Raw genomic sequence first — 13,893 nt, 5'->3', positions numbered from 1 at the left:
TTAACAGGTACCAGACTCCCAGTGGGCGTGAGGTGTCCAGTCGGTGTTTAGGTTACCTGAAATACACAGTTTCCCTCCTAAAATCTTGTCCTGTCAGTTGTAAAGCAGAATTCAAAATAGTTCGGAGCACAAGGGGGCTGGTTTGGGAACATGGAGCAGCTTCTGCTTTGCTAAAACCTGCCTCTCCCCCCTTGCAGTTTGTATATTGCCAGGTCTGCTGTGAGCCCTTCCACAAATTCTGCCTGGAGGAGAGCGAGCGGCCCCAGGAAGACCAGCTGGAGAACTGGTGCTGCCGTCGCTGCAAGTTCTGCCACGTCTGTGGGAGACAGCACCAGGCCACCAAGGTACCCCAAAACCACTGGGAGACTGAGCAGCACCCCCACTGCTCCCAGGGCTCCTCTCGCTCCGGAGGGTGGCCAGCAAGCATGTGCCAGGAGCAGAGTCTCTGTGCGCTGGGGAGGAGACCTCTTGAGTTGCTCCATTGCAGCTTCTTTCTCATGACCTGAGTGGGGGGATCCAATCAAAAATGGCAAAGTCCAGAATTTTGCATCCCTTTGCAGGGTGTCTGTACTAATGCTTTTTTTCCTTATTCTTGTAGCAGTTGCTGGAGTGTAACAAGTGCCGAAACAGCTATCACCCTGAGTGCCTGGGCCCAAACTACCCAACAAAACCCACCAAGAAAAAGAAAGTTTGGGTGAGGGATTTTAATTTCTTTTTTGGGTAATTCATTTGTTGACTGATGGTAATGCCATGGAGCAGAGCTCTGCAGGTGATTTCCTCTGATGCAGTTCCTCATCTCTTCAAGGCAAGGTGCCTATTGCATCAGAAAGTACATTTGGAAATAGATGGTGAGGTGGTTGGTTGATGTTTGAAGAAAGCAGAATTTTTAAAGAGATTACCCCTTTTTTCAGTTGTAAGTCATAAGATCATAGTGAGTTTTTTGATCATAGTCTCATAACATGGAAGAAGGTCTTTAAAATGGAAGCATTTACCTTGTTAACAAACCCATTGATACTGGTATTGAGAGACAATTCGGATTAATGTGCTAATTTGTGTCTTTCAGGCTTTTGTTCTAAACAAGCGCCTGTAGTGTATTTGCTTCTAAGACTTCGTATGTGTTTCCTTCTACAATATACAGAGTTTAAAAACTGTTAAAATAGGACTTTATGTTTTAGATCAGAAGAACTGCCACAACTACGTGTGTTTTATGTGAGGGAAAGGTGATATTTTCTTCAGTGCAAATATGAAGGACAAAAAAACTATACTGTGATTTGGTGTCATGTTTTTTCTTGTTGCATTATCACCATCTTACCATAAAGGAAATGAGCTCGGTTCTTTTCAGTGAAAGTTTCAGCATTTAAAACTCCTTGTTCTGTTAGGTAACATCTCTGCACTTATGAAATAATAAAAATTATGAAATGTGTTGAAAGCACAGAAACTGCTGGATAAAAGCAAGTAATTCTTGCCAAATGTATTCATTTTCCAGATATGTACCAAGTGTGTTCGCTGCAAGAGCTGTGGATCAACAACACCAGGCAAAGGGTGGGATGCACAGTGGTCTCATGACTTTTCCCTGTGTCATGATTGTGCCAAACTCTTTGCTAAAGGTACATAAAGTTGTGATTCTTTACAGCAGGAGCTTCCTCAGCTGCTTGGTTTTGAATCAGCCAGTGTGAGTGGGCAGAGGGCCAGTGTGGCACCTGAGCTTGGCACGGTCCAGCCAGCAGTGCAGGCTGGTTATGGTCGAGCCTGAAAGCACACGTAATAGTTCAAAGCCAGGATCTTAGGTTGTGCAGTGGCTCACCGAAGTCACCACTGCTTTAAGTTTGGGGCTTTCAGCATGTAAACACTCTGCCATATAAAGGAATTATTGCACACTTGTTGCCCCAGAGTTTCAAGTAGCAGTTGAGGTGAGGAAAAGACATTTTAAAATACTTTTGACTTAAAAGCAATTTAAAAGCAAAATTTCTATTGTAAAGTGGTTGTTCCTTGTGTTAGTTGCTGTACACGATGCCTTTGTACCTCAGAGGGCATTCTGGGGAAAAATCTTGAAACAGAAAGTTTCTAATGTTCCACCTAATTTCTTGCCTATGTGTCATCTTTGTCCTTTCATTTTGCTCTTGAATATAGTATTTTGTTAGTCTCGCCGTGCCCAAAAAATGGCTGCCCAGCCATGGAATTCTTAAGTAGTTGTTGGCCTTCCAAAGTTATTTTTTGTAGCCTCATAATAGTAGAGGGGACTGTGCTGGCAGTTTACTGGGAGGGGTGTTCAGAGCTGCTTTCTTTTTAAGTAACCAGTGAGTAACCACACAGCCTTTAAGGTGTGTTTGGCACCCAAACTTCTGATAAGATCCCATTTTGTTTGCAGGAAATTTTTGTCCTCTCTGTGACAAATGCTACGATGATGATGACTACGAGAGCAAGATGATGCAGTGTGGGAAATGCGACCGCTGGGTCCACTCCAAATGTGAAAACCTTTCTGGTACGGAAAACCTCATCCTCTCAGTACTGAAAAACATGGGGCAGTGATTAGACCAAAGCAATCAAGTCTTGGACCTTTCTACTAGAGTGTTACTTTAACATGCTCACCTGTTGTGACCTACCTGAAAAATACCTGTAGAGTGACAACAGGTAAACCAGTGCTAATACCAATGACATCCTGAAAGCACAGGACTTTCCTCAAAGGCATTGTCCCTCAATTAGCTGTACAAGGGGCTTTTGTTACGTGAAAAGTGTTTCAGTTAGGCAGGAAGTGCAGGGCAGGGATTTTTCCCTGTATCCTTCAGTAAAGCAGTTCAGATGGTTATCTTGTCTTCTTTTGTCTCCAGATGAAATGTATGAGATACTCTCCAACTTGCCCGAGAGTGTTGCGTACACCTGCATTAACTGTACAGAGCAGCATCCTGCAGAATGGCGTCTGGCACTGGAAAAGGAGCTGCAGATTTCCTTGAAGCAGGTTTTAACAGCCCTGTTGAATTCCAGAACTACCAGCCACTTACTGCGGTATCGACAGGTAAGCTGGGGCCTGTGCCCTGTTGGTGTTACTCTGACTTGAAGTGTACGTGGAACTCAGTTGAGTTGTTGAGGTGTTGCTGTGCCTCAAACTGCAGAAGTGTCTGCATCGTACTTGGAACAACGTTGTGCTGTGATTTATTTCTATTTTTTCTGTCTTTTGTTGATTCCTTTGGAAGCAGAGAAGTGGGTATCTGTGATACAACTTCTGAAGCTGAAAGAAAAATAGGGTAAAGTTCTTCAAGGAATGGGAGGATTTAGCTCTGTGATGGTGAAGGTGCTTTTCTGACTGAAGAACAGGATCTTTGTCTTGAAATAACGCATTCAGAAATAAGACTTCTGAGCAATGAGTCTGATCCTTACGCCTGATGGCTCTGTCCTGCTGTGCACCTTACAGGTCTCAGCAGAAAGCTGGTTAAGAGCTTTTCATTGTTGCCCCTACATTTCGGACAGAAATTCAGAACTCTGGTCTCCTTTCCTTCACATTAGCGAGAATCTTTGGGCCAATAAATGTGCTTGAGAGTGTATCTTCAGGAGTAGCTGCATTTCAGTAGTCAACATCTCTCTGTCTCGTTGCTGGTGTTCACAGGCAGCAAAACCACCTGATTTAAATCCTGAGACAGAAGAGAGTATCCCATCCAGAAGCTCTCCTGAGGGTCCCGATCCTCCTGTTCTAACAGAAGTCAGTAAACAGGAGGAGCAGCAACCTCTGGATCTGGAAGGAGTGAAAAGGAAAATGGATCAAGGAGGTTATACTTCTGTGGTATGTCAAAGTTATCATGTTCCACTCTGTTACTAGACACTGAATTGCTTCATCACCTGTGGTGTTCATAACTGATGAGTTTAAGCCTTTTCTTTAGGAACAAGGAAGTGGGTTATCATGCTGCTAAAAATCTGGCTGATGCTGGTTAATATTGGTCCAGACACAAGTAATTGATGCTTTTGTGGGGCTCTCTGTAGCCAGCAGTGGTACTTGGTTATACCCCATTTGCTCTTAGTCAGACATTTATGTAGATAAAAGCAGGACAGGTCATTCTGAACATGCAAATTCTGACTGAAGGCCTGGCCAAATAGCCCTGCTGCAGTTGGTTAGCTGGAAACTAAAGCTTCATGGTTCGGTTCTCTTTGCAGAGAGCAGCCTTTTCCTCTTTTTTTCCTACAAAATTTTTAATCTTGGGGAACATTGTATATTGCAAAGTGGTTGGCAAATGTCCTGGCACCAGATTTTGGTCAAATCCTTGTGAGACAGCTAGTTTAGTGGATTTAAAACCAGTCAGCAGTCAGCTGAAGTGAACAGTTGTGGGTGTAGCAGCTCTGCCAGCCAGTTTACAAATGCAGAGGGCTGCTTGTTTCTTCTCAGCCAAATACCCTTTCTGCTTTTAAGTTGATGCTCTGGTTCAATCTTACAGTTACCTCAAAGTTTACTTGATGCCTTAAAAAATTAGTGGTTGGTATAGCTGTGCAAAAGACAATCCTGTTAATGTGAAGTTTTGTGGATTTCTTACAGTTGGATTTTAGTGATGACATTGTGAAGATAATTCAAGCAGCCATTAATTCTGATGGGGGGCAGCCAGAGATTAAGAAGGCCAACAGCATGGTCAAGTCCTTCTTTATTCGGGTGAGCTGGCCTTCAGTTACTTTGAAATCTGCTTGGTATCCTACCACTGCTTGTTGATGTTGGAGTCCAAAGGGCCACCACATTTAGCCTTGCTTGGGTCTTTCCAGGAATAAAATAATACATTGTCAGAATTGTTAATGTTAATGAAATGTTACTAGTTGTGCATTTACATGTGTATATCTTGGCTGAACATCTTTGAATTTTTTGGTATGTTGTCCAACTTTTCTCATGGGATGTTGTTTTCCTTTAGCAAATGGAGCGTGTTTTTCCATGGTTCAGTGTAAAAAAGTCCAGATTTTGGGAGCCAAATAAAGTAACAAGCAAGTAAGTAATTGTTCTCTATCTGACTGCAACACCCTGCTGTTTGCCAGCTGGCCAAGCAAAACGTATTGAAAGAGCCTGTTTGTGGGGTTGGAATTTCTGTTTTTCCCTTTTTCTTTTCCTTTTTAGATTTTCCTAAGAAGTTACACAATAATCCCATTCCCGTGTTTTGTACACACTTCCTTGTTTTAAGCAGAGTAACTGAAATTCTTATTTAGAACTAGGTATACTGTGTGTTGGCTTGTCAGTCCTGACCTTCCTTCCCTCTCCTCCTTCTCACACCCCCATTTGGGGTAGCCCTCCTGCATCTGTTACCCTTCAAAGAAGCAGGCAGCCACATCACTAACCTTAAGATGTGACTGGTGGGAGGGCATGCGGGCTGTAGGTAATTAATGGAGTTGTTGCTGGGGGGTGGACGTCAGGTAGGCAGGGCATAAGGTCCCCTGGTGCAGCCAGGTGTGACACTGACTCCTTGCTGCATCTCAGCAGTGGTATGTTGCCGAATGCGGTGCTGCCCCCGTCGCTCGACCATAATTATGCTCAGTGGCAGGAGCGTGAGGAGAACAACCGCACTGAACAGCCCCCTCTGATGAAGAAAATCATTCCAGCTCCAAAACTCAAAGGGCCTGGAGAGCCAGATTCACCAACTCCTCTACATCCTCCTACACCTCCCATCTCTGGTAAGAGAACCAATGTCAAGATTGCCAATCACAAACCCAGAAATGCAGCTGTCTTGGAGACCTCTGTGACCTGAAATCATTCAGAGGCAGTAACATATGAGATGTTTCTGAGCCGAACTTGGACCCAGGAATGCTTTTGCACCCACCTCTTTTCCCCCGGAATGAAGGTTCTGCAGAGGCTGACATCTGCTTTGCTTTCCAAGCTGGCTATTGAAAACTCTTCTACCATGTTCACTTACTGACAATCCCTCCAGATGAATTTTTGCCTCCCTGAATTTCAAGAAAAAATACTGTTCTTTCTTTTAACTCTAAGGCTCTGACGGAAGCAGAGAGGATAGTCCTGAACTGAACCCACCTCCGGATGTGGAAGACAACAGGCAGTGTGCGTTGTGCCTGAAATATGGTGATGACAGTGCTAACGTGAGTATCTGCCCCATGCCCGTCTCTGTAGGACCCCATTTAAGCAGTGCTGTAGATTTGGTGCTGTGGGTAGGCTGGATGGGTTTTGTGAATTGTTGTGTCTTCTAGAGCATCTGAAAAGAACATTTCCTTCTATTCTTCAGGATGCTGGACGTCTTCTCTATATTGGCCAAAACGAATGGACACATGTGAACTGTGCTTTGTGGTCAGCAGAAGTGTTTGAAGATGATGATGGTTCTCTGAAAAACGTGCACATGGCTGTGATCCGGGGAAAGCAGCTGGTGGGTAGAAGCAAAGAACACTTTGTTAAACTTCACGCTGATTTAGAATCACAAGATGGGAGCCCAGCTAAAAGATGCCTTGTGTGCATTTGTTCTTCTCTGTCCTTTCCTTGCAGTTTTTGTTTAACACTATATGTAATAGAACTGACTGAAGGTATTTGGAAAGTTATTTTATCCTTGCTCGGTTCAGAAATATTGTGGAGACCAAGTGGAGCTTGCAAATGTGAGGATTGGATATGAAGCACAAGCAGGAAAGTTTGGGAAAGGCCTGGAAGAACCAGTCCACAAATGAAAAAGTTGTTCCATGTGAGGGATCCTTCTTCCTCTCACCTCCTCCTCCATGTCTCGCTTGTGTGTGTGAGTCACTGTAGTGAAACGGAGTGGCAATGAAGCGGGAGATCAGGCATTACTCTTAACAACTGTCTGTGCCAAAAAAACCCAACTGACAATAGCAATGGTGGTCTGGTTTTAGAAGGGATTAATTTTTTGGTTTTTGTTTTTGCAGCGGTGTGAGTTCTGCCAGAAGTCAGGCGCCACAGTAGGCTGCTGCCTCACTTCCTGTACCAGTAACTATCATTTCATGTGCTCACGAGCCAAGAACTGTGTCTTTCTGGATGATAAGAAAGTTTACTGCCAGAGGCATCGTGACTTGATCAAAGGAGAGGTAAGATTCTTCACTCTCTGCCTCACACTCTGAGGGTGGGGTTAGCCTGTAACTATGAACACTTTTTAGAAGTTTGTGTTGAACGTGTTTCTTGCTAACAAGGGCTGGACCACAGTGCTCTTAAAAAGAAGTCACTAATACAACTGGCCCAGAGAAGTTTGGCAAGTGGTGCTGTGTGGTAGTTCAAAAACCAAAAGACCAAACTGAGCGTCAATTAGGACAAACTGCGTACCATCCATGTGGTGGTTCCTTTAATTAACAAGTGGTTTTGTTGGTTCTTGTTCCAGGTGGTTCCTGAGAATGGGTTTGAAGTTCTTAGGAGAGTTTTTGTGGACTTTGAAGGGATCAGTTTGAGAAGAAAATTTCTTAGTGGCTTGGAACCAGAGAACATCCACATGATGATTGGTATGATCTAGTCTCTGGATACTTGATCCATCTTTGGTGCTGGAATCTGGTTCACAGAACTGTTCCTCTCTCTGCTCAGGTTCAATGACGATAGACTGCTTAGGAATTCTGAATGACCTCTCAGACTGTGAAGATAAGTTGTTTCCCATTGGCTATCAGTGAGTATAAGCTGTTTCAAGAGTTTATGTCTTTCATTGTATTTCATGTCAAACAAGCACTGAAGTAACATATGGGAAAATTGACTGTAGCTTTTCCTACACTTCTGAGGAATCTCTGATTAAGCTGGGTGTGCAGTGCATTCTGCCAGGAGGGCTTTGGCCAGTGTAGTTTTGAGAAATGGAAAATTTAGAACAGAAATGAGGTTTACTCAGCTGTTGAGTAAATTGGTTTGTTTGAATTATCTTCCAGGTGCTCCAGGGTGTACTGGAGCACAACAGATGCCAGGAAGCGCTGTGTGTATACCTGCAAAATCATGGAGTGCCGACCTCCGGTCGTAGAACCTGACATCAACAGCACTGTAGAGCATGATGATAATAGAACAATTGCCCATAGCCCAGTTCCCCTTTCAGGTAATCTTTTAAGGACTTCATAGAAGTATATTCTCTGTATGGTATTGCCATAGTGTATCTCCTAAACCAAATCTCTTAAATTTGGACTAAAATCCAATTCAGGCTTCCATGTTACAGCATCTTAAGACTTTAAGCTCCTGGATTTACTGCTAACTTTGAAAACTTGAGCCAAACGAACACTGCTACACGGATGGTTTCTAGTCTACAACTCAGAGAATTTTCTAGTGATCTAAAATTTCAAACTGTATTTGGAGTGTTGGTGTTGGTCTGTAATACGGGAGTTGTTCAATACAATGTTGAATAGTTATATTGTGCTTCTGTATTTCCAAATTGCTTCCTTGTATCCAAGGGTAAAGCTGTGAAAGATTTTTTAAATGTTTATAGTTGTCGTCATTGTTAACACAGAATCTTAAACTCTATAAATGCATGGTGAAATTTCATGTGTAAGCTGAGCAATTGCTACAAGTATTTGAAAACGTTCTTTCAAGAAGAAACCAGACATTATCTGATGTCAGATCTTTGACTTCGTGTTTATTTAACAAATACCCTGATTCTCCAAGTGGAACATGGTAATAGTATATACTTTATCAGATCATAGCTTTTTAGCGTTCAGTGATGGCTTATACTGTCGTTTCTCTTTTTTTCAACAACAGAAATTCTACCAAAAGACACCCGAAATGCACCTGAAATTGTAAACCCACCATCACCAGATCGTCCCTTGCATTCTCAGACCTCTAGTTCCTGTTACTATCCAGTGGTCTCAAAGGGTCCCAGGATCAGGGCGCCAAGTTACCCATCCGCACAGAGGTCTCCTGGCTCTAGGCCGTTACCCTCTGCAGGTATTTCTAGTCCTGTTGACTTTGATTGAGGTTTGTTTTGGAAGTATTTTTGGTTTAGTTCCTGTCTTTCTTGGCTTCTTTCAGGATGGGGTGTTTAGTTTACTGTTTCTAGAGAAAGCAGTGAAATGGCAATAGTTTGAGGAGGGGAAAGTTCTAACAATACACAGTAGAGATGGCCTGCCAAGAAATGCACAACTGAAACAAACATTCCCTTGGGATGAAGAAGAGGCAGCATTTGGGCCATGTAGTAGTAGTGAGCCAAAAGCGCTGTGATACCAGTTAGGGACTTAATATTTCAGTCAGTACTTTTCCAGAGAGAACTGGAAATCTGCTATTGTAATTCAGCAGCTGTTTCTGACTAATGTTTTCTTTCAAACTAATGTTGAACATACACATCTGAAGTTGAGATAGCAAACCCTGAGATACAAACTTGCTGGATCCTGGTTGATGGTATCAGGTCTTTAACACCTACCCAAAAGTATCAACACGGTGTTGGCATTGTTTGGCCAAAAACTTTTGCTGCGTTTTAATTTCTTGTGTTTTGTATGGAGGAATTGGATGTGCGTTGATTGTGAAGGTTTAAAATCACCTGACAGTCTTTCTTGCCTTTGTTTCTCAGGAAGTCCTACCCCAGTGACCCATGAAATAGTGACAGTAGGAGATCCTTTGCTGTCCTCGGGACTTAAGAGCATTGGTTCTCGGAGACACAGCACCTCTTCTTTGTCACAGCAACAATCAAAACTCCGGATGATTTCCCCTACACGAGCTGGAAACACTTACTCCAGGCACAGTGTGTCTTCAGTTTCCAGCATGGGGGCCTCTTCAGAATATGAACCGACTGCCAAAAGTACTGACCGCTTTGTGGGGTCAGTGTGCACAGGTCCTCCAAGCGCTCCAGTTCAAAGTTGCTCTACCAGTTCAGGCTCCCAGAAAACAGTGGCTACAACTGGAAATAAAACTTACCAGCTGGATGCATCTCAATCTACAGAAGGGAAACATTCCAGCAGTTCAGATTTAATAGCCAAAGGTGCGGCTTCTAAGGGAGAGAAGATGAAAACCTCAAAGGACACAGATTATCCGTCTCATACTTTTGTTTCTGGAGGAAGCTCTAAAGTGTCCACTCAGCCAACAAGTTCATTGGGCACAGAAATGAATGTTAAAATAGGAACCTTTCAAGAGTGTTCAGGATCATTTTCTTCCAAAGAAGCAATACCCTTTCCACCTTTGCATCAGAGAGGCCCAAGGAAAGACAGAGATCAGCACATGGAACCTGTACAGCCAGAGAAAACAACTGTGGTTGATGAGATGGATGCAAAGGCCTTGAAGGCTGCTGGAGTAAACAATAGATCTCCTGCAGCAAGTGAGCAGGTAGTTACTGCCCCCAGAGACAGGCGTCAGAAAGGCAAAAAGTTAACGAAAGACAGTTTTAAAGAGAAGCATTCCCTGAAATCTCTTACAGAGACAGGTCAAGCAGTGGGCAGCGATGAACTGAAACCAGAATTTGGCAATCAGGGTTTGGCAACTGAACAAATTAGCCCGAGGTTATGTAATAATATTCCTGCTGAAAAGTCTGGTGAGAAGTCTCCACCTTCACAAGGGCCATCTAAAGGGTCTGCAGTGCAGGTTGAAGCAGCCCCTAAGGAATCGCAGGCACCCAGGAAACGCACTGTTAAAGTCACTCTGACTCCTCTCAAGATGGAAAGTGAAAACCAGTCTAAAAATGCACAGCTGGAAAGTGATGCCGAAACTCAGTCTGCAGGGGCAGACCTGGCTGCTCTGGCAGAGCCCTCCTCAGCTTCAGAAAGCCCGGAAGAGAACCCTGTAATTCAGGGAAGTCCAAATGAAGCACCAACACAGGAATCTCAGAATAACACATACGAAAATTTGCCCATGCAAGATAACAGCTTGATGCTCCAGGATGGCACTAAAGCTCAAGAAGAAGGGTCATACAAGCGGAGGTATCCAAGGAGAAGTGCTCGGGCCAGATCCAATATGTTCTTTGGATTGACTCCTCTGTATGGTGTGAGGTCCTATGGAGAGGAAGACATTCCCTTCTACAGTAACTCAACTGGCAAGAAGCGAGGGAAGCGGTCTGCGGAAGGCCAAGTGGATGGGGCAGATGACTTGAGCACATCAGATGAAGACGACTTATACTACTACAATTTTACAAGGACGGTGGTTTCCTCAAACACAGAGGAGAGGCTCACATCCCATAGCTTATTCAGGGAGGAGGAGCAGTGTGATCTTCCAAAAATCTCACAGCTAGATGGTGTGGATGATGGAACTGAAAGTGATACAAGTGTCACAGCAACAACCAGAAAAGTCAGCCAGGTAACTAAAAGGAGTGGCAAAGAGAATGGGACAGAGACCTTAAAGCTGGATAGAACTGAAGAAGCTGGTGAGAAAGTGCAAGTCACCAAGAGCTCCACTGTCCACAAAACTGACCCCAAGATTGATAACTGCCACCCTGTGAGCAGGGTTAAAGCGCAGAGTCAGGACTCTCTGGAAGCACAGCTGAGCTCATTGGAAACGGGCCGCAGGGCTCACGCAAGCACACCTGCTGACAAGAACTTACTGGACACATTCAACACAGAACTTCTGAAATCTGACTCTGACAATAACAACAGTGATGACTGTGGGAACATACTCCCTTCTGACATCATGGACTTTGTGCTGAAGAACACACCATCTATGCAGGCTTTGGGAGAAAGTCCGGAGTCCTCGTCATCTGAACTCCTGACGCTTGGAGAAGGTTTAGGTCTTGACAGCAACCGTGGCAAGGATATGGGTTTGTTTGAGGTGTTCTCCCAGCAGCTGCCCACCACCGAACCAGTGGACAGCAGTGTCTCTTCCTCCATATCAGCAGAGGAGCAGTTTGAATTGCCACTGGAGCTTCCTTCCGATCTCTCTGTTCTGACCACTCGCAGCCCTACGGTGCCCAGCCAAAATCACAATAGGCTTGCCGTTATCTCAGAGTCTTCACTTTCCTCCTCGGGAGAGAGGTCGATGCTTGCCTTGCCTTCCACAGAGTCTGGAGAGAAGAGAGTGACAGTCACAGAAAAATCTGCCTCAGGGGAAGGTGATGCAGCTCTCTTGAGTCCAGGGGTAGACCCCAGCCCTGAAGGACACATGACTCCCGATCACTTCATCCAGGGTCACATAGATGCAGAGCATATAGCCAGCCCAGCCTGCGGCCCTGTCGAGCAAGGGCATGGCAGCAACCAAGATTTAACAAGAAACAGCGGGACTCCGGGTATCCAGGTGCCGGTATCACCCACTGTTCCCCTCCAGAGCCAGAAGTATGTGCCAAACTCCACAGAGAGTCCTGGCCCCTCGCAGATCTCCAATGCTGCGGTGCAAACGACACCACCCCACCTCAAGCCAGCCGCAGAAAAACTTCTGGTTGTTAATCAAAACATGCAGCCCCTGTATGTCCTCCAAACTCTTCCCAATGGTGTCACCCAAAAGATACAGTTAACACCCTCCGTTAGTTCTGCGCAGAGTGTGATGGAAACCAGCACTTCAGTTCTGGGGCCCATGGGGAGCGGACTCACACTGACCACAGGATTAAATCCGAGCCTGCCCCCATCTCAGTCGTTATTCCCTCCCACGAGCAAGGGTCTCCTGCCCATGTCCCATCACCAGCATATACATCCCTTCTCCACACCCGCTCAGACAGGCTTCCCACCAAACATCAGCAGTCCTTCACCAGGTCTTCTAATTGGGGTGCAGCCACCCCCTGATCCTCAGCTCTTAGTGTCTGAAGCTAGTCAGAGGACAGACCTTGGTACTGCTGCTTCTACACCAGCTGCTGCCCTGGGCAAGAAACGGCCCATATCTCGTCTGCAGTCACGGAAGAACAAGAAGCTGGCTCCTTCTGGAACCCCTTCTGCTATAGCTCCTTCTGATATGGTCTCCAACATGACCTTAATTAATTTTGCTCCTTCCCAGATTTCTAATCACCCGTTGGATTTGGGAACCATTGCAAATTCAACATCCCATAGAACTGTCCCCAATATTATCAAAAGGTCAAAGTCTGGGGTCATGTATTTTGAGCAAACATCTTTGCTTCCGCAAGGTGGGACCACTACTGCAGTCAGCACATCTCCCAGCATTATTGGTCCAGATGCCAGTCACCTTCCAGCAGGGCCTGTATCAGGCCTAACATCGAGTTCCTCAGTGCTGAATGTCGTGTCCATGCAGGCCACGGCAGCCCCTAGTACTGGTGGGTCAGTTCCTGGTCACGTTTTGGGACAAAGTTCAGTAACGTTAACAAGCCCTGGATTATTGGGGGACCTTGGTTCAATAAGCAACCTCCTGATCAAAGCTAGTCAGCAAAGCCTTGGTCTTCAGGAGCAGCACATGACTTTACCGCCAAGTTCTGGGATGTTTTCACAACTGGGAGCATCTCAAACTCCATCTACAGCAGCCATGACGGCTGCATCAAGCATATGTGTTCTACCCTCAGCACAGACAATGGGCATGACAGTCGCTCCATCCTCTGCTGACCCAGAGGGCTCGTACCAGCTTCAGCACATGACACAGCTCTTAGCCAACAAAACCGGGGTTGCATCCTCCCAGCTGGACCTTAGCACGGTTCCAGCAACGACGCAGTTGTCAAGCTTTCCACAGCTGGTTGATGTTCCAAACAATACCGGACTCGAACAGAGCAAGGCTTCCTCGTCAGTGATGCATGCCAGCTCAGCATCTCCAGGAGGCTCCCCATCACCTGGTCAGCAGTCTGCGAGTAGCTCTGTGCTGGGTGCCACAAAAATGAAGCCAAAAATCAAACGCATCCAGCCATTGTTAGACAAAGGGAATGGAAAGAAGCACAAAACTTCTCACATGTGGGCTGGTTCTTCTGAAGCTCATGTTCCTGACAAAGGGGCTGTTGCTGTACCCCAGGTCTCAGCTACAGGGTAAGAGGAGAGTTTGGTTTTGCTCATTCCTGAGGTGTTTTGTAACAGTATGAGAGAATCTTGCACTAGTTTCTCCAGCAAGTTGTGCAAGTCAAGGCAAATTGTGAAGTGCAACTTTTGATTCTGATGCGGTGCTGGAAGTGTGATCTGGTTCTCTGTATCTTA

General features: G+C 45.2%; 1 protein-coding gene across 1 annotated transcript in view; it reads left to right on the top strand.

The window, feature by feature from the left end:
• KMT2A (lysine methyltransferase 2A) overlaps positions 1–13,893 on the top strand; it is a 41,829-nt gene that overhangs the window by 19,597 nt on the left and 8,339 nt on the right. The window contains 17 exon segments of the mRNA XM_039564830.1: positions 198–344; positions 599–694; positions 1,487–1,607; positions 2,369–2,482; positions 2,829–3,013; positions 3,602–3,775; positions 4,520–4,630; positions 4,881–4,954; positions 5,438–5,631; positions 5,945–6,051; positions 6,195–6,332; positions 6,838–6,996; positions 7,284–7,401; positions 7,481–7,559; positions 7,810–7,970; positions 8,624–8,809; positions 9,429–13,728. Of these exon segments, the coding sequence (XP_039420764.1) occupies positions 198–344; positions 599–694; positions 1,487–1,607; positions 2,369–2,482; positions 2,829–3,013; positions 3,602–3,775; positions 4,520–4,630; positions 4,881–4,954; positions 5,438–5,631; positions 5,945–6,051; positions 6,195–6,332; positions 6,838–6,996; positions 7,284–7,401; positions 7,481–7,559; positions 7,810–7,970; positions 8,624–8,809; positions 9,429–13,728 (6,464 nt within the window).

This window comes from Corvus cornix, chromosome 24 (genome assembly GCF_000738735.6).
Source record: "Corvus cornix cornix isolate S_Up_H32 chromosome 24, ASM73873v5, whole genome shotgun sequence".
Taxonomy (NCBI): domain Eukaryota; kingdom Metazoa; phylum Chordata; class Aves; order Passeriformes; family Corvidae; genus Corvus; species Corvus cornix.
This window is presented reverse-complemented; position numbering and strand designations above follow the sequence as displayed.